The sequence below is a fragment of the Etheostoma cragini genome, chromosome 1 (assembly GCF_013103735.1).
Source record: "Etheostoma cragini isolate CJK2018 chromosome 1, CSU_Ecrag_1.0, whole genome shotgun sequence".
NCBI classification, from domain to species: domain Eukaryota; kingdom Metazoa; phylum Chordata; class Actinopteri; order Perciformes; family Percidae; genus Etheostoma; species Etheostoma cragini.
Window position 1 is genome coordinate 23,907,222 of NC_048407.1, and position 23,179 is coordinate 23,930,400.

The window sequence follows — 23,179 nt, forward strand, 5'->3', positions numbered from 1 at the left end:
CCAGCAATGGAGGTGGCGCCAGACCATGAAGTATTTTATAAATTAAGCACAAAGAGGAAAATTTACAATAATTATCAATTATCAATTTTAAGGTGCTAATACAGTAATAACGCATAGAAAATGTTAGTATGACACATCGGAACTGCAATAGTGACACAAACACGTGTAGTCTTACCTGTGTACTGTCAGTACAACCAGCCCGGTTACAGACCCTGAGCTGGTAAGTGTATTCTTGGAAAGGCCTGATCCCACCCACATCAGTGAAACTGTTTTCATCACCACGGTAACGCTCCTGTCCATCCCGCAGTATAACATAGTGGATGGGATCTCCTGGTAAAATGAAAATGTTACTTTTTGATAATCAATGTCAGATAGTCATAAAACTTAAAAGGTATGAAACATCTTGCCTTATTGATTTTAAACCCAAATAAACAGTAAACATGAATACCCCTCTACTGAACTGAATTCAACCGAACCCCATACAGAAAAGTGTATTTTTATTGATGCATGCACACACAAACACACCATTAGGCTTGGCCGGTGCTTGCCATAGCAACTGGATGATGTCATCTCGTTCACCTAAGCGACGCCACCGGGGCGGTGCCACTCCCCACGGTTTGTCTTCACTGGTGGTCACTGATGTAGCATCAGTGGAGCCTCGTCCATAGCTGTTCCAGCCCCTCACTCTGTACTCATAGGTGGTGAAGGGCTCCAGGTCAGAGTCTATTAGAGGGTAAGAAAGGTAGGAAGGAAAGAGAAGGGGACAGAAAAATAAATAAAGGGGGGCTGCAAGAAAATCCACATAACTGTCAAAAAGATTGTCATTATATTGATTAATTAATTATTTACCAACACGGCAACACTTAGAAAAGATTAAATGTGATTAATATTGTAAGTGCACACATGGTATAAGCTCCAACTCCAGTATGTAAACAATCATGTTGTCAATGAATTGCAACAACAGCTAATATAATTGTAAAGTAAAGTTGTTAAACAAAGTCAGTAATTATAAAAAATTATTTTAAAAAAATCAAACATTGCATCTGCTGTTTTATTTTAATTGTTTTGAACAGTTAATAAATGGGACACAGTTGCAATAGTATGTGGCTCTCGAAAAATAAAAAACATATTGGATCCAGCATATACTGTGGACTCCTAACCAAGCAGATTACAAATGTAAAGCCTTTATGCAGCAAAACATTTCTGATTGATCTTTGCTTTAAAATCTTTCAAGCAGCCTTATATAAAAAGGCCAAAGGTTGTGTGATTCATACACAGTATGAATCATATTGCAGATATGGCTATATATCTAAAAGACTGTGTACTAATACAGTAGTTCTGTAGTGTACTGGTAGTTGCATTGCCAATGTAAGCATGCATTATGTACCAAATATATGCACTGGTGCATAGTTGTTAACGTCAGGCTGTTACTGAAGCATTCTGCGATATAGGTTGTTAAAATCATTCTGGTGAGGTACACATACAGGAACATATATACTACATGCCGATGCACTTACACACACGCACATATGCATTATTTTTAAGAGTGTCAAGGGACTGCTGCTGTAAATGAGACCAAGTTTTATCCACCGGTATGGTCACTCTAATCTTTACTGCTTTGAAGCCGCAAAACACACACTTGTGTAAATAAAGCATTGAATGTGTGTGCATGGATACATACATACCAAAATATGACTGTTTGATTAAGAAACAATTCCAAAAAGTATAAATTTAAATTGGGTTAACCCTGGATGTGGACAATACAGTATATACCAATGGAGAGCATTCATAGCATATGTAGAGCTATGTGTGTGTGACATACCTTAGATTTTTCCCAGTGAAGTATAGCATGATACCCTGCATGTGTGAGTGTAAATGTGTGTATGGGAAACATCTGGTGTATGGTGGGTGGCGACAGCTTTATGTGCCTCTGCCCAGATGGTGTCACAGCATTGCCTAGAAACTCTTATCCTAACCACCCCATGCCCCCCCGCCCAACACACACACACACACACACACACAAACACACTCTTCCAGAAACTAACACAAAGTAAAAGAGACACACAAACCCATATTCACCACAGTAGCACACTAAAATGGTAACTAGACAGTAACACACAAAAAAAGATGTAATTACTGCAAACCCCACCCATACACACACACATCCACACAACCAATTAGTCTTGATTAAAGAGACATAACTACCCAGATAAATAATGGGTGGACAGTCTAAAAATCCTGACACACAGTGCCCGCAAACACCAACGCAGACATACACTCACAACTCCCTTTGGGCTGATAAATAGAAGAGAATGTTGAAATGGCATTTAAATGGCCATCTCTAAGTTTTAATGACACACAAGTGTACAGCGCAGAGAGAGTTACCACGTTAACAGCTATCAATGTACACTGCAACAGCTGTCTTGGTGTGTGTGAGCGTGTGGAAGGGCATCTGTCTCTAAAACCCGTTGATTGCAGCGGCTGACACATTTAGTGTAAATGCAAAATTGGTTTCCGCAGGCTCAATATTTCTATGAGCGATGTGTTTCACAGATGGCTATTTTCTGTCTTACAACAGCATATTAAATTGTGGAAGGTCCAAGAAAACCAGATTACCTGTATAGGTGTGTCTTTTGGCATCTCCGCTGTACATTACCTCCTCGTGCGACGGGCACAGGCTTCCCTCGAATCGCAGGTTCTCAGATTGCGTGTGACTGTATGCCTCAGCCATTTTGTGTGTGTTCTCACTTATGTTTGTATGTGTAGACAGGCCCCTAGTGAGAGTTTCATGAGTGGTGTTGTTGGAAGGTGAATATGTTGTGGAGGGTGTGTCAGGGTGCTTGTATGCAGACAGGACCCATGTGCAGGCCGTCGTAGATGGATCGAGGTCACAGGAGCCACAGTAAGCTGTAGATGCTGCAGCTATTGGACACACAGTTCCCTGCAAACACTGGTGCTGTGCGAAGGAAAGGCGGAGATACAGATAAAGATGTAGAGTGGGGAGAAAAAGAAAGACAAAGGGGAGAGTTAAATAATAAGAGAGCAGTAAAGTCAGGTTAAGAGGAGACAAAAAGACAGAAAAGTGAAACTAAAAGGTTAAAAATCTTTTTTTTTTTTAAGTTTTTTTTTGTCTCTATGATTGCACTGGATATACACACACACACACCCTTACCACAGATACCTTTCTTTTAGAAGTTTAATATTTATTATGTAATATAAATTCTGAAGCGTGTCCCTCACACAAACATGTAGAATGAAGTATGCATGTGTGTTTGTGTGTATGTGTGGTAAGGATGGTCCTTAATGACATCATTAGAGCTAATGAGAGTTCCTACCCTTTGTCCCTGTGTGTGCGTGTGTGTTTGTGTATGTGTGTATATGTGTGCCTGTCTCATGCTGACTTGGGAGCACAGAAACACAACATGACCCCAGTTGATAAATGGAAGGTGGCCCATTCCCCATTCCTGACGTGACGCGTGTGAGTTTGGGAGAGGGAGAGGGATAGGTCGGAGGGAGAGGGGGGAAGAGGGGAGAGGGGGGGAGAGAGAGAGAGAGAGAGAGAGAGAGAGAGAGAGAGAGAGAGAGAGAGAGAGAGAGAGAGAGAGAGAAATTCTTTCTAGCAATATCCAAATATTTTTGGAAGTCACTTGGGAATTTAATACCGGTATTTACTAACAATTGACCTATATGTCATATTCATAGATGCATTTTAATTGTTACTGACTGTCTTTCTGTACATTGAAAATGTTGTGTTTCTCTTTCATTTATGTCACTTCTCATTTTCCTTCCACTAATATACACTATGCAGGAAAAACAGATACAAATTAAAGATAAGACTAATTACGGTACAACCTCAACTTATCTGTCACCAGATTGATCGTACATTAGCTGCTAATGTGTATTTAACTGTGCTTTTAAAACACACAAAAATGATAACAAAACAATGCTCCAATACTGGAAAAGCGGCTTCTAAAGAATAGATTGCAAGAAGACATTCTACTTTAAACACTTCAAGTGGACACTAAAACAACAGGGCAGATTAGAAGGACCTAAAATATGGCACAACTGGAACACTACACATGAAAAAGAGAAGAAAGCGTAAAAGAGCTATAGAACCAACTTGAATGTACACACACACACACACACACACACACACCTGCATCAACAGGCCAGGTGTGGGGTTGTCAGCACACACATGTCGTTGAGGGTCATAGCCAATTCCATTGCAACATTCCTCTTCCTGATGTATGACCTTTGACCCACAGCACTGCAGTGTCACTGTGGCATTGCCAGCAGGGTGCATTGTGGGATATCCACCCTTACCCACGCAGCAAAGAGAGGTTGATGAGTTTATATACTCCTGGCCACAGCAGACAAAACCTAAATACAAGAAAACATTAATCATATTATGGTTTTCAAGACATTTTCATTTTTGATCTTTCTGTTGCAGGAGATTATGGAACACCTTCCAATGCTCATTTATGGACTACAACACTTGACAAGTGTTTTTTTAATCTCTAAATATTCAACTTCAAATTTGACAAAAAATATTGACCTTTCTATTCTTTTACACATCACCTCTTCTTGTCCTCCTCTGCTTCTTTATTCGTAAGCAGGGCATCCTTTCATACTCATCATCCTATTCTGGTTCTTTACTCCTCTTCCAACTCACCCTTTTTCGTATTTTCGGCTGTGCTCTTTCCGGAATCCCTTCCCCTCCTCATTTCATGCTAGCCATACTGTAAAAAGATCCAGGGCATGTGGGAATGTTTTGTCTCTCCCTAAACTCCCTTTTCCTCTTCAACTCCTATTTTCCCATCTGTACAGATTAAAGTATTCACGGTGCTCTGAATATATACTGTACATCCTCCTCTCTTCTTCTTCTCCCCTGCATGTCTCCTTTCCTCTCCTGTATTCATCTCTTCATACAGCAGTAATATTCAGGCTATGCTGTCGAAAGAGTGCAGGGGGAGAGGAAGTGTGTTTTTCTGAGAGCTGCCATCTCTGACAGTGATAGGTGATGTCTTTCTGCTACCACTTCACCTTCAGCAGCAAGGTGACATTTAAAATACATGCTATCACTCCATTTCCCTGTAAATGTTTTACAGCTGAATATCAAATTTCAAGCATGTTTCCTCACACTCTCCAGTGCTTCAAATTTTAAATTCAAATAACTAGAGCCCCTTTGAATGATTGACACATTTTAGTCCCTGCAATTTTTTTAACACTGCTTTAAGTAATTTGTCATTGAGATTACAATTTTAAACATGCTTCCCTGTCTTCTTCTTTTACACAGAGATCACATGACTTCTCATACACCCCCAATTTGCCTTTCATTTATATATATATATATATATATATATATATATATATATATATATATATATATATATATATATATATATATATATATATATATATTTATTTATATATGTGTCGGGTCTCTCCATGGACATACATTGCTCCATTGCTCCATATTCTTGATCCAAGCACCAATTGCAGGGGACTCCATTTTCTTCCAGATAAGCGCTACAGTCCTTTTTGTGCTGTAGTATAGCAAAATCAATACATGTTTATTCGGAGGGTTTCAGATTTGTGGAAACAGGTGCAACAAAATTATCTTAGGGTCAAGTGGAATGTTCACAGGTAAGATGAACATGCTTTTACTGATCAACTCCCTCCAGAATGTTTGAATTTGTCACTCTCAGTCGGCCTTATTGCATTTAAGACAAAGGTCAAGTATATTACTCTTGTATTTATTCATTTTAACAGCAGTTGTGTATGTCTGAATTGTATTGGAGTAGGTTTAAAGTTTTAGTGCGTAGTTTTTGTACATTAATGAATGTCCGTAACAATCTAGCCAATTGATCCAAAGATATTTCTCAGTACGGCTATGTTCAGAAAAAACATGTCGTCTAGTGACTTTAACAAGCAGAAAATGGAGCAAAGATAATTATATCTTCCAAAAAAGCCATCATGTTTCTTCAATCCTCAGTGTCCTCCTTGGCTATTAGCAATTGCGTGGAGAAGGGGTGGGGGTGGTGCGGAATTACAGAAGGCTGTCTCATCTGGATGCAACAACGGTTTTGTAGTCATCCTCATGGGGGAGACAAAAACTAAGCACTATACCTTTAAATTAGAGTTTGAGATGCATCAAAAGTTTTTTTTCCAGTCGTTTTCTGGAATGTCCTCTTTTAAGTCCGCCCTCAATGTCTCAAGTCTAAATATCATTGATCTTTATAGTCTTAGCCACAATCCTGATTGATTGGTTTTGCTCACAAAAAAAAATGTTTCCTTGGAATGTCATACATTACAGTTAATTCTTCAAAGGTCATTAGAATCCCTTCTTTAAAGAGGTCACTTACTTTAATTATTAATTTCTTTGCCCATATTGTGAATCCTGATCCATTTTGCCTGGTTAAATTAAACAGTGAGGATGAATTGTGACAGAGAGTACAAGATGTTCATATATTCTTTTACTGCATAATATACATTAACCATATTAAGAACTAAGAATCAGCAGTATTTTTTCTTAAGTACCCTAAAAGAACATGAATCTATGTCCATCCAAGACGGACCATTTCTTGAAAGAAAATTAGAACATTAGGGTTCTCAATTGCTAGATAGTACCAATAACGATTTGGACATTTCAGCCCCCCAGTATCAAATGGAAGATACAGCAGAGATAAGCGGATTGAGGACATTTCTTATTTCACGTAAATTTCCTAAAGATTGCTGTGAGTTTCTTAAACAGGCCTGCAGGTGACGCGAGAGGGTTATTTTGAAATAAATACAGAATTTAGGCAGTAAGTTAATTTTTAACATTTTTATTCTCCCTCTCATTAATATAGGTAAGGGCATCCATCTTTCTATAGATTTGTGTTCAAAGTTCCTTATTACCTCATAGTTTGTTGGTGCTATAGTTTGTAAATGAGGAGTAATTTTGAGGCCCAAATATGTAACATTAAATTCCTTTAGTGCCCACACATTTGAAGTAGAAAGATTAATTCTTGGTGCCAAAAGTAAAATTTTGGTCTACAGCACCGGTGAAAGGTTCTAATTCATTCCGGTTAGAAAAGCTGTGAAACAAGTCTTCTAGTTCTAGTTCAATGACTAAGGTTACCTACATTTATTTAATACTATACTGTCAATCAGCTTATCTTATTGAATATTAATAAGAACTGGCACAAATCTAGCTGAGTCTTTCTGCAGGCTTTCTATACGCTAGAATGGCTTGAAACAAGGTAACCAAAGCATATTTTCCACAGAATTGTCTATGGTAGAACTTTAGACATAAACACAAGGAAATGGAATATGTATGACTGGGCACCTCGAAGGTTAGGTCATGGACATGAGGGTAAAACAAAATTTGCAGCTGCTCTAACGGAGAGGCTACAAAACTAATGAAATCTGAAGATTATAAAGAGTAAACATGGCGCCTTCTCTCCAGTGGCTCTCTTTATAACATAAGTTGAGCCAATCGTGTTACTTTGACGTCTTAGCTTAGTTGAGGGGGAGGACTGTCAAGCTTTGGCCTTGCAATGGATTAAGGCTGTAATATTGTCCTGCTATAATACTGAGTCAGCAAAGTAACCCCCTGCTGTGAGGTTGCATTGAAAATACAAATGAGCATGACATGGCACGGCACGGCTCAATATAGCACAACTGTGCTGATGAAAAAAAGGATAAATCGTATTTTAATGAGTCCAATTGAAAATTATAACCCCTTGATCTTTTGAGATTATCTACTTTATTTTTGTCAAATAATCTAACTTTCATGAGGTATTTAGCAAATTCATCCTAGCTGTTGATGACATGCTGATCCGTGGCACTATCTACCCCCAGCTGTGTTGCCTATTTCTTTTGACAGCAGACATTAAACACTAAGTCATTGCTTTGTATTATGGCCTCGCCTTTAATGGAACTACAGCTAGTTGTGGAGTGATATATTACTTATTGTTTAATAACCCAATCAGCGTTCACTCTTTGTGTACATGAACTGCTGTTCATCTAAGCAATCATTTCACTTAAAGGCCAAAAGTGGAAGATGGCACATAATTTCTCCTGTGCTGTTGCAGTGCATTATATCCTCACCACATCCATCACAGGCAACATGTGTCAGGAAAATGCATGTGTACGTGTGTGTGATTGTGTGACATAAAGGCAGTCTGACGGCTAGTAACTCACTTAGCAGCGGCAGCTGTTGCAGAGCAGGGGATTGGTGGCCAATTCCCCCAGCGCCTTACTTCAGCTTCAATGACGTGCAAATAAACAGCTCAACACTTTTCCAAAATAGCTTCTCTCCACTCATCCCTCGAACTCTTGGCCTCCTCACCTTTACTCCTCCCTTCCATCCGGACACCAGGCCCTCTGCGACTTGCAAATTTGACTCATTTCCCTCCCCTCCTTTTACTCACTAGGGGTCTGCCTGTATCTTTCAACAAGGCTCTGTACAAACTCTCTGAATGTTGTAACTCTCTGGCGCGCTTTTTCTTACTCACCTGTGACCTGATTTTCAGGAGTTCTCTCCTGCCGCTTCTGTTCTTTCTCTGATCATTTATTTATCTTTTTTAGTTTGTTCCATGATGTAACTTGTTACTCCATACTTTCCCCTCTCCTCAATGCTTTGTTTGAACAACTTTTCTGCTTTTCCTATCATCTTCTTCGTCCTCCCATTTCTCTTGACCATGACTCTACTGTCCCTTTCCAACTATTTTCTCCACATCATGTCTTCCTCATCTTCATCATTTTACTCCTTCCCTTCCACTATTGCTCTGTCTATTTCTCTCTCTGCATCCACTCAGTTCATAGGTCTACATTGTTTGTTTACTGTTCCGCAGCTAAACTTTAGTATTGTATTATTACCCATTCAGCAGAAATACAATTTCTGTCTTTGTAAGCGTTATCTGTGTGTGGGTGTGTGACATGCTTGTACATTTGTGGTAATGTTTTGAAACACACACCTATTATTTTCTCTTCCTCTCTGTAAGCTGTGTGTATTTGTGCATGCGTATGCTTGTGCGTGTATGTGTTGACAACATTTTATCACACACCTCTTGTTTTCTCTCTTGCATCCCAGAATGCCTCAGCCTTAATCGTCAGATTTACGTTGGATTTGCATACATTCGTTATTAGCATCGGGAGCCCCAAACACAACACAAGGTGCTTAGACAACGTGAATTATTATTAGGGTTTCAGTCATTCCACTTAATGATAAGTCAATATTTAGCCTTGCCAATGAACTACTGATAAAAATGTGTGTTGTGGATTAGGGTTATCCGAGCTCTCTAGGAGATCAAAACCCCTCCACAACTTTGAACAAACCAAACACTTTTAAATACCTGAATATATTACAAGGGGTTTGGCACAATGTGCAGAGCAAGTGCACACATACTTAGTATGTACCAGCACACACACACAGTCACATTGAAGAAGCAAACACTTATACACAGAAAAGGAGCAAGCACATTAAATGGTTATATAGTTAATAACAAACGCTTTGGGCGATTTAAGCTCAATTTAAGGTTGTTATCAAAGACGATTGTTGTTAACTAAACTACATCAGCTCCCATCAAACTCTCAATAAATAGTAACAGTCACAGAAATCCAGTATTTGATGGGCTCCAGTGTGTGTGTGTGTGTGTGTGTGAGAGTGTGAGTGTGAGTGTGAGTGTGAGTGTGAGTGTGTGTGTGTGTGTGTGTGTGTGTGTGTGTGTGTGTGTGTGTGCGCACACGCCCATAATTTGTGCTCCAGAGGGGACAGGCTATATGCCATATTGAGAGATGAAATCGCAGTGAATTGACTTTCTCACACAGTGCACAGTGTTCCCCCGTGGACACTCACATGTGGATGTTGGGGCAGCAAGCACACACACATAATCAAAGACACACACATAAACACTGACTCTTTTCCCAGCTGACTGGTTGTCCTCTTGTCTTTCTAACGTCTTTTTTTTTTCTTCATCTCAACAACACTACCAGCTGGGCATGTGTGTGACATTGTGTGTACGTGCATCTTTGCGTGTAGGTGTCTTGAGCATTTTTTTAAGTGTGTGTGCTGAGTTTAGGGAAATGCTTCGGTGGCAGTTATATTTTCACCACTCTACAGGGATTCACTAAAAAAACTAAGACACAGCAAGCAGCTGTTATGTGTATGTTTAAAGTGTCTGTCAGAGAGGGGCTGAGATGAACATAAAAATAGTGATAAAGAAATTAGTTTGACAAAGTGATGAAGCAGCAATAACAATTAAAAGATGTGAAAAATCTAAATCAAGAAGAACACAAAGGCAAATAACACACGTACACACACACGCACGCACACACACACACACACACACACACACACACACACACACCTCATGTCCTCATCTCTATGCTCCTGACAGCCTCTGGTTGATTCTTGCCAGTCATTTAAGTAAACCTAATAGAAAAGTCATCATCATAAATACATTAACAGAGAGAGAAATGTCTTCCTGTGTTCAGAGACTACTCGATCTTCTAAAGTAGCCAGACGCTGCTGTTTGGAATGCACTACAGTTGGCCATTTGCTACTCATCATTGATGAGGGGCTTTTGGCATGCACCCGCGCACACTCACACACACACACACACACACACACACACACACAAACACGCGCACCCACAAAAAAATGTCATGTAAAAATGCAAACACATGGAGATAAATATACAGTAGCATATAGAAAAGTGAAGCCTGCATGCACCAAGTTCAACCATGCACACTTGCACACACTTATACACACACAAACGCATCCACTCTCACAACTCCACCAGGCTCTCAGTGAGCTAGCTTAACTACTGGGATAATTTCCCTTCAGCAAATGGTCACTGTGCCCTTGAAAAACATATTTGATTATTACTTTTTCTCCCCCTCCTCTTTTTTTCTTTTAGCATCATCACAGCCATTTTCATCACGCGCTCTGATGATGGCACGGCAAGGCGCGTTAAGATAACACCCTAGCACCGCCAGGCTTTTAACACTTAAACGGTGAAAAGGGATATTCAGATTTGTCCTTGAACGTTTGGATGGGGCCTGCTGGGCTGGGACAGAGGGAGGGAGAAAGAGAAGGAGTTAAAGATATGCATACATGTTTAAGATTTACTTACTTTAAGAAAAAGTGAGGTGTAGCGGGCATTTATGGTAGCACCCACAATGAAAAATGGGAAAGGAAGGGTTGAAGGGCAGATGGAACAGTTAAAAAACGGTACAATTTAAGATCATGTGAATGGGGTAATGATTAGTGAAGCGCGCACTGTGAGGCAGGGACTTTGGGAGAGACAGGGAGCAACGGAATGCCAAAGACACCACAATCGTTCCTTTAAACACAATCTAATCTCACCTAAGTCATAGCTTAACATTTTACATACAAAGCCAGCCAGAAAAGGAAGAAAAGAGGAGCAAATAAAGTGTTTAAAAGTTAGTCTCTAACCGGCAAAGGAGGAAATGCTGCAAGAAAACTGAGGCACTGCTGTCCAAAAACAAACAGTATTTAATCTACTTGAAAAGTGAAATGAAAGCTGTTTAAACAAACTGGCAGATTTGGAAGGGAGGGATTTAGCATGGAGACTTTGTTTTACTGTACAACAAGTAGAGGCTGAGGAAAGGATTATAAAGACCATCTCAATAATACCCCAAAGACTAAAACTGATCAGAGCAGAAGCAAGGCCTGCCATTTAAGATGGTATATCAGGGTTACTTGAACAGGTAGATTTGAATAAAGACACAGGTAAGCAGGAATTTATATGCAATATCTGCAGTTAGGCTAGTAATTTGGAGAAAAATAATCTAAAAAGGGCACTCACGCCAAAAGTGCAAGCGAGGTGCAAGCCATTATGTGGCTGGTGTACTGCAGATAGCTGGGTGGATTAAAACAGAAATCTGTTCTGTCAGATGTGCAAGACTGAGTGCTATAAACGAGAAGCCACTTTTTATAATAGGGGTAAAATGGACAGGAAATACATAAATTTAGTTAAACCCCAAATAACATTTTAGAAGAACACTGTCAATTGGCACAGCTTTGTTGTTTGCTTCTTTGGGACAGGTGGGGTGAGGTTTCTGACCCTGTGTGTATGTGTATGTGCATGTGTGTGTGTGTGTGTGTGTGTGTGTGTGTGTGTGTGTGTGTGTGTGTGTGTGTGTGTGTGTGTGTGTGTGTGTGTGTGTACTCTCATACTGTGTATTGCATATTTTTGTGAGCATACATGTGGATGCAATTCCGTTTGTATACTCATGCTCGCTTTGTAAGTGTGTATGGTTGTTGTTGTGTTTGGGTGTCGATGCTTGTGTGTATACCTACGCGTGCACATGGGCACGCAAGCCGGTACGTCTGCCTGTTGCCAGACGGCTGTCTCCTGGCATTGCTGTTCCCCTGCAGTGTGTGTGTATGGTTGTTGACAGTGTGGACGGTAATGTGTGATAGATCGCACTTCAGGGACCCCATAATCACATCAGCCTAACCTAGTCTATCAGCTGGACACAATGGGATACCCTTCACTCCTCCTTTAATCTGCTCCATCTAGCTCTTCACCACTCTTCTGTTCCTTCTGGGTTTTTCCTCCCTCACTCATTTTCCCCCATCTTTATTTTTTCCAGTGTCTTTTATTTGATGCATATTTGACTATTTTCAGTTTTATAATGTTTTATTCTGTTTCATTCTGTTTCTTTCCCACAATCTTTTATTTTATTTTTATTCTTTTTGCAATTTAAATTTTGGTTCAAATGTATTATATTGTTTGTATTAAATATACAGTACTTTACTAGGTATTTCTATTTTTTTCTCACTTTGTTTTTCTGTATTTTGTATTTTTACAAAACATGTAACTTGATTTTAAATAAAATTGCATGGAATCTGTAGTCGGCTCTTGCATTTTCATTCTTTCTGTCTTTCTTTCTTTACAAATCGGTCTCTCGCTACGTATATCATTAAAAATACGAAACCCTGGACATGGTGAGAGGCAGCGATAGGAGTGAGTAGTGCCAAGGTTAAGTAGCATAGCCTATAATAGGTGTTGCTGTGTGCGTGTTGTGTGTGTTAGTGTGAGTGTCTTGAAACAGACGTGTGGGGTCGAGGTTGCATAGCTGGCCCCAGGGCTACCCAACAGCGCAGTGCAACCGGCAAATGGCCCTTACCCTTGCTAGCGCCGCTAGCCCTACAATCCATCATACCATATGTTCTCAATGGGGAAGCTAACGCTAATGACTGATGAGTGGGTGTGAAGGGGGTACATAAAAGAAAGGAGGGGGAAAGAATAGGATTAGGAGATGAGGAGGAAGAGTAGGTGGTGGGAGGAGAGAAAGGAAGCAAGAGGCCAGAGGAAAAAGCAGAGGGGGTGGGGAAATAAGTTGAGGAAAAGTGAGAAAGAAGATGACAAAGGAGCAGACGCGATATGAAATAAATAGCTAAGGGAGATGGAGAGGAAGAGGAGGTGGGGAGCATATGCACTCCTTGGGAGGCCACCTAAAATGAAGGATGACCATTTAGCTTGCTCGGTTGAAAGCGAAAAGAGGATCTAGTGAAAAAGAAAAAAAGGAAACAGAGTAACAGTGTAGAATACTATCAAATTACAAATGATGAACATAAAAAGTATTGTTGTTTTTCTATCTAGGATTTTTTTTAGGCATGCATGTATTTTGTGTGTGTAGGGGTCGTGTGTGTGTGTGTGTGTGTTTGTGTGTGTGTGTGTGTGTCACTGTGTCTGTGGATAGGCTAATGGAGTACTATAGGGCTGCCCATATGGGCCATTGTTTATGTGTGATGAATAGAGTCCACGTGTCTGTTTCTGGCACTCAACACTAAGCGAACCCTGCCGAGGGCACCCTGTTGACTCTGCGTGTGTGTTTGTGTGTATGTGTGAGTGCATGTTATATGTGGATATGTGTAAAGGTGTGTGTGTTTATGTGAAGGAGAGAATGAGTGTGTATTTGCCCTGCTGTGTGCTTGGCAGTGCCCTCAACGGTGCCATCCAGAGTGTGTTTCATCATCATCTGCCATGACAAAGATGTCTAATGACACACACATACACCCACACCCACACATACACATACACACACATACACAGTCCCATCTGTGCCATGGTATCCGGGTGCTTTGGGACACTGCGGGAGAGGAAGAAAGGAAAACGACCCCACGTTCCCACACCATGTGTCTACCTCAACCCTTGTTGCTTAACTCTCTTGTCCTATCATGTTCTGTCTTTCCCCCCATAAACATTAAGAAGTCAATGGGGACTAAACTCTGGCAAAATCCTTTTTGGGCCAGAGTAACTAGTTTTCTGAACAAAGGACCTTTTTGTTGATTGGATTTTTCAATAGAGGGTTTTATAAATACAAAAACAGTTTTCTATCCAGAAGGCTCAGCAGCCCATTCAACCCAAATGTAAATGGTCATTGTTGGGCAAATATCTTTTAATTTCCTCCCTTTTATTGAAATATAAAAGTATTCTAACAACAAGGAATTATTCTAGTTAATACTCATTTCTATGTGTTCCCTTCACTCACCTGGGGTATATGAATAAACTTCCCCCCTCTCAGCATCACCGCAGCACACTAGTGAATCTTCCACAATCCGGCCTCCACAGCATCGGACCCCATAGCCATCATGGAGGCTCCCACTACAGCAGAGCTGGCTGCCTTTCATGGAGTAAGGAACCCCCCCACAGCAGCTGTCACCCAGCCCCACGGAGACCCGGCCCTGCGAGTAGTCAGGGCAGCAGTTTTCATCTACAAAGACAAGGACAGATGAAGGAATCCCTTGAACGACAAGGAAAAGATTATACTGTAAAAAAGAGCAAATCCCATGTAAGTGAACATATATGAAGTGATTTGACACTCACTGGTTTTAACATGAACATAGTATCCTCCACAGCAATGGTGGTCAGGGAGAGCTAAGAGCAGTTTGCCATCACAGCAGACCGGATTGGAGGAATTATTCAAACTAAGGTAACTGCCCTCACAGCAATGATGATATGGTTTCTTAGTGTACAGTAGTCCACTGCAGCAAACCTGGTTGACATAAAATTGCACACACACATACGGACAATGTAAACTCATTCCACACAGGCACAGTCGCGTGCATTAGAAGTATGGGACTATCTGCCAGAGAGAAGGATAGTGGTAAATACCGGCAATGTTCCTTTGTAGGGCCACCACTCCTAAAATTGATTGTTTCTAAGCTTTCTTTATATATACCACACCCAAAATACCAATTCAGAATATATGTTTGTGTACATCTTCAATACAGGAGATTTAAATTTAAGTACGTGAGTGTGGCTCTTAAGTAGGTGTGTATGTGTGTATTTGTAAGTGTGAGCTGAATTGTTTATATTGTTTGTGCCATTAGGTGCTGTGGGGGTCTATGAATGGCGGGCAGTTTCACTGTGCCAACTTGGCTGGCATTCAATGACAGAAGGATGCAAATGAATGCAGATGACAAGTTAATCTGTTTAGATAAATTAATCACTCCGAGGATGCCCGTGCATCCAACTTACATAGCTTGCGTTTGGAAGTGAAATGTGAGAGTGTGTATCTGTGTGTGGGCCTCTGTGTTTTTTATATATATATATATATATATATATATATATATATATATATATATATGTGTGTGTGTGTGTGTGTGTGTGTGTGTGTGTGTGTGTGTACTAATATCTTCAGCCTAATAACCTGAGGGGGTACACAGCAACAATGTATTCTCCATTTCAGATCAGCAACCTGAGCAAAGACCCTGGACTTTTAACTTGTTTACACATGTTATTGGACAGTAAAGGTTTCAGTGATTAACCATGACACGTTCTAGTTGAAAGAGGTTCTTGAATTCAGGTGAACAGGGCAGATGGAAGAGAAGAGAGGATTATATCAGAAGAAAGATGACGAAGAAGAAAAATATTAACCCCCAAAATATATCATTCTCAATCCATCCCTAAACAACATTTGTGTTATGTCTTGCTTTTCAAAACAGTATGTCATTTTTTATTAAATAGATCAACAGCACACTCTCTAAATGTTGTATATTAAAGTTTGTGTTTGAGGCAATAATATTGACAAAAAGTGAAAAATGCAGTACTCCTTCAGAACAATCAATATTGTATTGTTGTAAAATGTAAGTGTCCCTTCCTTCAGCACATCAATGTTAACGAGGTATTGTCTATTCCAAATGCATGTGATAAAATACCAAATGAGCGGAATATAATCACCTGAATGTCAGGATGGAAGCAGGACATCCCACACACACCATGAGTGGCAGGACACTGCAAGTAGAAACATCTGAAGCTAACACCACCTGAATCTTCCACCAAAGAGGATGTAATCCCTGTTGACCCAACGTCACATGGCCTCAGGGTCCTTCTTAAGACATCATAGCCCAGCATGATCCCACTGGGTCTTCCTGGAGGGGACCAGTCCAACCTCACCATCCTGATAAAAAGAGAGAGAGAAAGAGAGAGAGACAGAGAGAGAGTGAGAGAGAGAGAGAGAGAGGGTGTGTGAGTGTGTTCTCCTTCACACTCCTTTCACACTACCGGGAAGCACACAACAACTTTGTCATACCCAAACACACACATGCATCCATGCATGGTTAATGCATGACGAAGTTGAGTTACAGCGTCAGGGTGTGTGTGTCTTTATACACTTCTCACTATTGATTTTCCTCTTTTTTTATCTCTGACATCTTTGGTAGAGGGAAGACCTGTGTAGTAACACACAGAGTTACAACTTCCAAAGTCTTCCAGACAGAAATTAATCCACAAATCAATACTTCCTCTGCAACTGTAAGATTTGCAACATTGAGATTTAGGTCAAACGTGGGATTCAGAGCATTTTATGTGTTATTAAGATCTGACCCCAAATAAAATGTCAGTTTACCAACATATTTAGAAGCAACTTCAAGGTAATATGTAACAGTTATGTGGTCATTATATAGTCAAAATATCATAATGCATTAGTCTATATGTATAGTGTATATTGGTTTTTAATCTGGTGTTAAAGTACAATTGAAATTGTGTAATACAAACAATGTATACTGTTATTCTTTATTGATATAGAGGCTACTAGTGCTAATTGAAATTACATTTTCATTCAGCCCTCTTGTATCTAGCTTACGTCTTGTCCTGCCTTCACGGGACAGAGCTCAACCATTTATTCTGTTAGTGCCAGCTGTGTTGATTCGGTTGTGTCAAAACATGCAAACCAACCTTTTGTGCTGCAGATAAACATTAACGATTACTACAGTCAAACCTGGCATGATTAAGATGAAATAAAGTAGAGAGAACATGTTAAAAGAATAACAAAAAATTAACTGCAATACATCACTGTAGTACCTGGGGCTGATCACGTGTGCGTGCGGTGTGGCCAAGTCGGCAGGCATGTCTTCCACAGTAGTTGTCTGAGTAACATTACTCCGCACACATGCATACACAGTACACACCTCCACCTGAAATACACAAAGAAAACGGACAACAACATAATGCACATGTTTGTGTGTCTGCCTTTCTGTGTGCATATCTGTTTTTGTTCATGTGTGTACCTGTATGTTGTAGACAGTAAAAGGTCGCAGGTCCCCCAGCAGGTAGGACCCTGAGCTGTTGTCTACACTGCCATGAAGACGGTCATTAAGGTAGATGTAGTAACCAGTAACGGCTCCATTGGGCCGTTGAGGAGGAAACCAGAGCACACGTACTGTGCTGCTGTTAACTGGAACCACCTCTGGGGTTGACATCCCGTCTGGCTCTGAGGATACCACATGTGAGTACAGAGATCCAAAATTGTTTGATTTTTAAAGAACAGAATGCTTTACAGCATGAAGAGACAATGATATGATGATTTGAATCGCGGTCATCTTCAAACATGCATGTTTGAGTTGTGGTATGAAGCCAATGCTCTCAACATCACTAAGCTTTTACATATAAAACCATCTCGACTGTTGCAAAAGATGGTATTGGTGGTTTCCCAGGCACATTTTCACACAAATTTATTTGACAACTGCTTGGACACAGTGCATTTTTTAAACAAAAAAACATACAACCAAATCTTTCAAATTTCTTTAAAACAGTGCTGCCTTAGTGATGAGGCCAAGCTTGTAAAAGTCAAAAAGAAAAGGTGATGTTAAAACTACGTGCTGTGACTATGAGGTCATGAGTGTGCGCTAACATTTTATAACAGACATTTAACATTAGTTAATCTAGGCATACACTTTTATGCATCTCTACACAAGAGGTGTGTGAACATGAGTGTGTGTGTGTGAGAGGGAAAGAGTTGAAGATGGACACACAGCACGACAGAGAATGTGTTTGTGTGTGTGACACAGTAAGAAAAAGGAATATGTGTCGATGTACATATAAGGCAGGGTGTTGTGACTCTAGAGACGGAGGGAGACCACCTGTCTGTCTGCGTGTATGTACATAGCGTTGACAATGCTATCCAGCGGTAAATGAAATGTAGGACAGTGGGCCGGGTTTAGGTAGGTGCACTGGCAGCAAATGAATTGGGGTTAAGTTCACTTACCTGAGTGCGTTTTCACTAAGAATAATAGATTGATTCTGCATGATCAGCTCACTCCCTCAATTTTTCTCTGTCTCACAGGCAATAGTGAATGACCTCTCTACCTTCTCTGTCTTTCACTGTCAAATTCCCGGACTTCTTTTAATTCCCTTAGTTCCCTCCTCGAAGAATTCCTCTTTCAGCACATCCACAGAGGACATTGATAACAAACCAATATTATAATCTATAGGACATGAGTTACAAATGAATAGGCAATAGGAACAAGTGAATAGCAGAGACAGTGAAGGACATGGCAAGAACTGACAGATAGAGATACAGATAGAGAGATGATCAACAGAAAAGAAGAAAGAATAATAAAATAAAGAGATAGGGACAGTGAGCAAGATTTAAAAGGCGAAGAGTGGGGAAAGAACATGGGCTATTGTTAATTCAACTGTATAACAAAATCAAATTGTGAGTAGAAAAGTGAGAGACAGAACCAAACAGAGGGAAAGAATATGAAAGGTGATGTGTGAGAGAGGTAATCATACAGACTCTATCTATTATTCTAAGTGAAAACGCACTCAGCTAAGAGAAGTTAACCCAATTCATTTGCTGCCAATGCACTTACCTAAACCCAACCTACTGCTCTACATTTCATTTACTGCAGGATGGCATTATCAACGCAATACTGAACACTGAGCTTCTTTTACTCATACACACAGACAAGCACACACATTTTACTTGCCAATTAGTCCGGATGTTAGCATTGCCCTATAGATTGCGGGCCATGTTAGGATGGTTGATAGGGTTGAGCTGCATTAGTTAAAATATATTTGGCCTGTGGTCTGTGTGTGTGTGTGTGTGTGTGTGTGTGTGTGTGTGCACTCTTATGGCTGTAAAATAATGAAATTACCTCCAGAGCCCTCTCAGTTAAACGAGCCGTGCTTTGCCTTTAGCACCTAATGATTTTCTAATGTTTTTAATGCACTTTTTATTATACTGCTCAGATTAGAGGGAAAGAGAGAGGCCTTTGACATATGATTATATTGAAAAAGAAAGAGAACTGCAAGAGGATAAAAACAGAAAGAAAGATGTTTAGAAAGAGATTCAGAATGAAATGGAGACAGAAAGAAAACAACAGAGAATGAATGGCCTTCAACATATGATTACGTAAACTGATTTGAAAGCTAACTCTTAAATGCTGAGACTGGGCTGAGAGTTGGCGAGGGAAAAAGGAAAAAAAAAGTTGTGAGGACAGTTGGATAGCCTGTGCAATTCAGAGCAAAAGATAGTAAAAGCTGACCCTACCTGACTAGGGAAATTCTAGTAGATTTGAGAACTGATATACTTTGCTCATATTTTATTAAATACACTCTCTCAAAGCTGCAGAATATGACATGACCTAATAAAGTCTGAGGTGCTTATTTTACAAATATTAACAGATTATGCAGAGATGGCTAAAGCGGTGAGACCTCTATCCACAAGGTGTTTTAGTGATGTCTCTGCATGTTTCTCAATTCAACATTGAGATGTTGAATTTCTCAATTCAACATTCAACACATATATGATTTTCACTTATATCAGTATAGATTTGTTTTTTTTATAGAATTTTTTGAGCCTTTTTTGGAATAGATGATGTATTGTAACTGTCTTGTAAATTATAGTAATTATAGCCTGCATAAGACATGGAAATAGTCATGTTTGCTGTCTTTGACAGATAGAACACTGCTTGTGTATGTGGCTGTGTGCACTTTGCATGTGTTTGTCTGCGTGTGGTGCCAACAAGCATATTAACACCCCTTAAATCTGCACACACACTTTGTATTGATTTCATGCCTCACTATATGATGTGTTTAACATCTCCTGTGAAGCACAGAGAGGTAGCAAAACGCACATTAACAAAGACACCTCTCTTGGATGTATTGAATTTGTGAACTGTACATGACACACTCATACACACATAACAGTATTTGCACAATTACACCCTCAAACATATAGGTAAACTAAGAAGGTAAACTTTAATCAACTTAGAAAAACAATTGTCGGCCAAATATTAAACAGATATAAAGTACACATACCTCCATCCTCTGTGGTTACATTAACAGTTGCCTTAGATGTATTATGTGCTCCGTTGGACACCTGTACAGACAACAGATATGTCGTGCTGGGCCAAAGGTCACTTATTACTGTGGAGATGATCTCACGGGGGAAAGACAAAATTTGACTTGACTGGCCAGACACTACTGTGAGAAAATAAGATTCCACCTCTCCCGGTAGATCTTGCAAAGCTGAGAAAGACAACAGGAGAAGAAGAGTGAGGGAGCAGAAAAACACCCACATCATTTTGAGTCTCAAATTTCACGGTTTTGTATTTGTCAAGTCACAGAACAGTCTTTGTAGAATATATGGCCATGAAAGACCTTTGCTGGGCAGACTGTGTGTTTGAGGGTGTCTGTTTAAGAGAGAGGGTAATCTTACAGGGTTGTGTCCAGTTGACCTGCACAGCAGTGTGATTGATAGCGTAGGCAGACAAAGACGAAGGGTGGTGGGGAACCCCCGCCATGGTCACTGCCATAACAATTTCACCTGAGGAGTAGCCCACGTCATTATGGACCACTAACTGGTACTGGTAACGGGTAAATCTGTTGAGAGACATATTTGGTGGTTTTGGTGAGGGGGTTACAATATGCTTTACTTTCCTTTTGAGTTAAAAGTTACTATTGTTGCTGAGAAATATCTTCAAGATTCTGAATAAAAGGCTTGAAAGATTCTTCTATCAAACCTTAAAAAATTAGCTTGGGCAAGAAAAAATAAATGATGATATAGACAAGCTCCTGGTACAAGTGCTGACTTGTGATTCAATCCTCCACTAAAGGAATTAACAGAAATAACAGACATGATAGGGATGCTCTATAGGTGGAATGAGGGGGATCTTAATTTTAGTCACGTCTATCTTTATCTGTTTGTTTACTGTAAAGTTACTGTTAGTCTTGCTAATATGGTAACTTCTATTAAACAGACACAAATTACATTTTTAAAAAGTACTTTCTAACAACATTAAAATAATCCTGCAAAGTGGAAAGAGCTGATATGTTGAAAAGTTTGCAACTTGAATAAAGCCCAGTAGGAGTCATAAACCCGAAAAGAGTACACCCAGAGCCGTTTAGCAAGCATAGAGGGGAAAAAATTAGCTTCCACCAAGTGCCAAACTGAGATTAGGGAACGCTGTGTGAAAAACAATTTAATTCTTTGGGATATTTGCTTAATGTATCTTTGAGCGGTATTAAAAGATCGGCATCAGCGGCAGCTCGCCGATCGGCTCTGCACACACGGTTTGCTGCGGCGCCGGCGTTTGCTCTAGAGCTCATTTCAGTAATCTCACCTGCTTAGGCCTTTATCTTGGTAGAACAATTTGGTGCCGGAGTAAACATGGAGCCAGCGATGGAGATCTTCAGAGGGGGGAGGGGACATGGCTGTTACCGTAGGGACAGTGGCGATGGCCAGGGGCTGGTGGGTTTTACGTCTGAGCAACTTGTATCTGAAGGGAAAATTTGAATAAAAGAAAACACACACATGGTTGGATGTTTAGGAATGCATTAACACCCAACACATGTTCAGAAATGCACCAATATGAGCACACAGACACACACTGGACCCACATGATGGCAATACACACATGCCTGCGTATGAACACAAAAACATACAGACACACAGAATTTTAAACTGACTCTTCTCCTTATCACTCATTTCCTCTTCTTCTGCTGTTTTTCATCTTCTCTATTCTTTTGGGTTCACTGTATCTCACCCCTCCCTCTGTTGTTTCATTTCTGCAGGGTTTGTGTTTTCCTCTCCCTACAGTGATGCTAATTTCTGCTGTAATCAGAAGAGAAGGGCTTAATGCCGCCTTTTAACAAACCCACTTAGACAAACACACAGAGCTGAGCAGAGCAGAACAGAGAGACGGGCTCATGCATTTTAATCGCCTGCCAGGAAAATGGACCTTTATTTTAGCCCTAATCACCAACAGAGTAGGACGGGACAGAACAAAACAAACCAGAATGTGCATTAGAACTGAGAAAACACTGATAAAAAAATGTACAGCACTTAGCTCATTAGCAGGGCACTCATGTTAGCAGCTTGTTAACGTGTTCCTATCTGCTTGTTTGCTTAAGTTTTTCAGCAACAATTGTAACATTTCTAGCGTTTTTAACTCTTGATAATTACTAATATTGGATTTTAGATCTGTATTTTCATGTACACAACTATTTAAAACCAATTTCTTCTTACTTTTCTTTGACTTGGTTAAATTCCTACAACCTTCAGAAAGCATTACAAGAAATCTGTTTGGTTCTGTGTATTTTGAAAGCAGTTATGCATGTCTGACTGATAGTGGGAATGATGACTGAATCACGTTAATATTACCCCATGTGGACAGGTATATCGTACCTGGATACCATGTATATTTCATTGTGATATTTTATATTAATTAAATGGTGTGAATTCTTAATGATAAATATTTCCATTTAACAAGCTTATCATCTCCCCTCTGTCATTTTGTACTTCATGTTTTTCCTTGTTTACACATGTTTGGACAGTAGATTGGTCAATGCGCCAAGGCAAAATAATTATCCTTGATTGATAGTGAAAGACATTTTAAATGTGACTAAACATAATTATATCTGAATGTTGC

General features: G+C 39.9%; 1 protein-coding gene across 1 annotated transcript in view; it reads right to left on the reverse strand.

Moving 5' to 3' along the window:
- Positions 1-23,179, reverse strand: part of ush2a (Usher syndrome 2A (autosomal recessive, mild)) — a 203,705-nt gene that overhangs the window by 53,442 nt on the left and 127,084 nt on the right. The window contains exons 55-66 of the mRNA XM_034877811.1: positions 21,872-22,027; positions 20,968-21,131; positions 20,568-20,777; positions 17,534-17,736; positions 17,328-17,440; positions 16,206-16,425; positions 14,850-15,018; positions 14,515-14,736; positions 4,157-4,380; positions 2,617-2,956; positions 526-723; positions 176-330 (exon numbers count right to left, since the gene is read on the reverse strand). Of these exons, the coding sequence (XP_034733702.1) occupies positions 176-330; positions 526-723; positions 2,617-2,956; positions 4,157-4,380; positions 14,515-14,736; positions 14,850-15,018; positions 16,206-16,425; positions 17,328-17,440; positions 17,534-17,736; positions 20,568-20,777; positions 20,968-21,131; positions 21,872-22,027 (2,374 nt within the window). The remainder of the gene's footprint in view (positions 1-175; positions 331-525; positions 724-2,616; positions 2,957-4,156; positions 4,381-14,514; positions 14,737-14,849; positions 15,019-16,205; positions 16,426-17,327; positions 17,441-17,533; positions 17,737-20,567; positions 20,778-20,967; positions 21,132-21,871; positions 22,028-23,179) is intronic.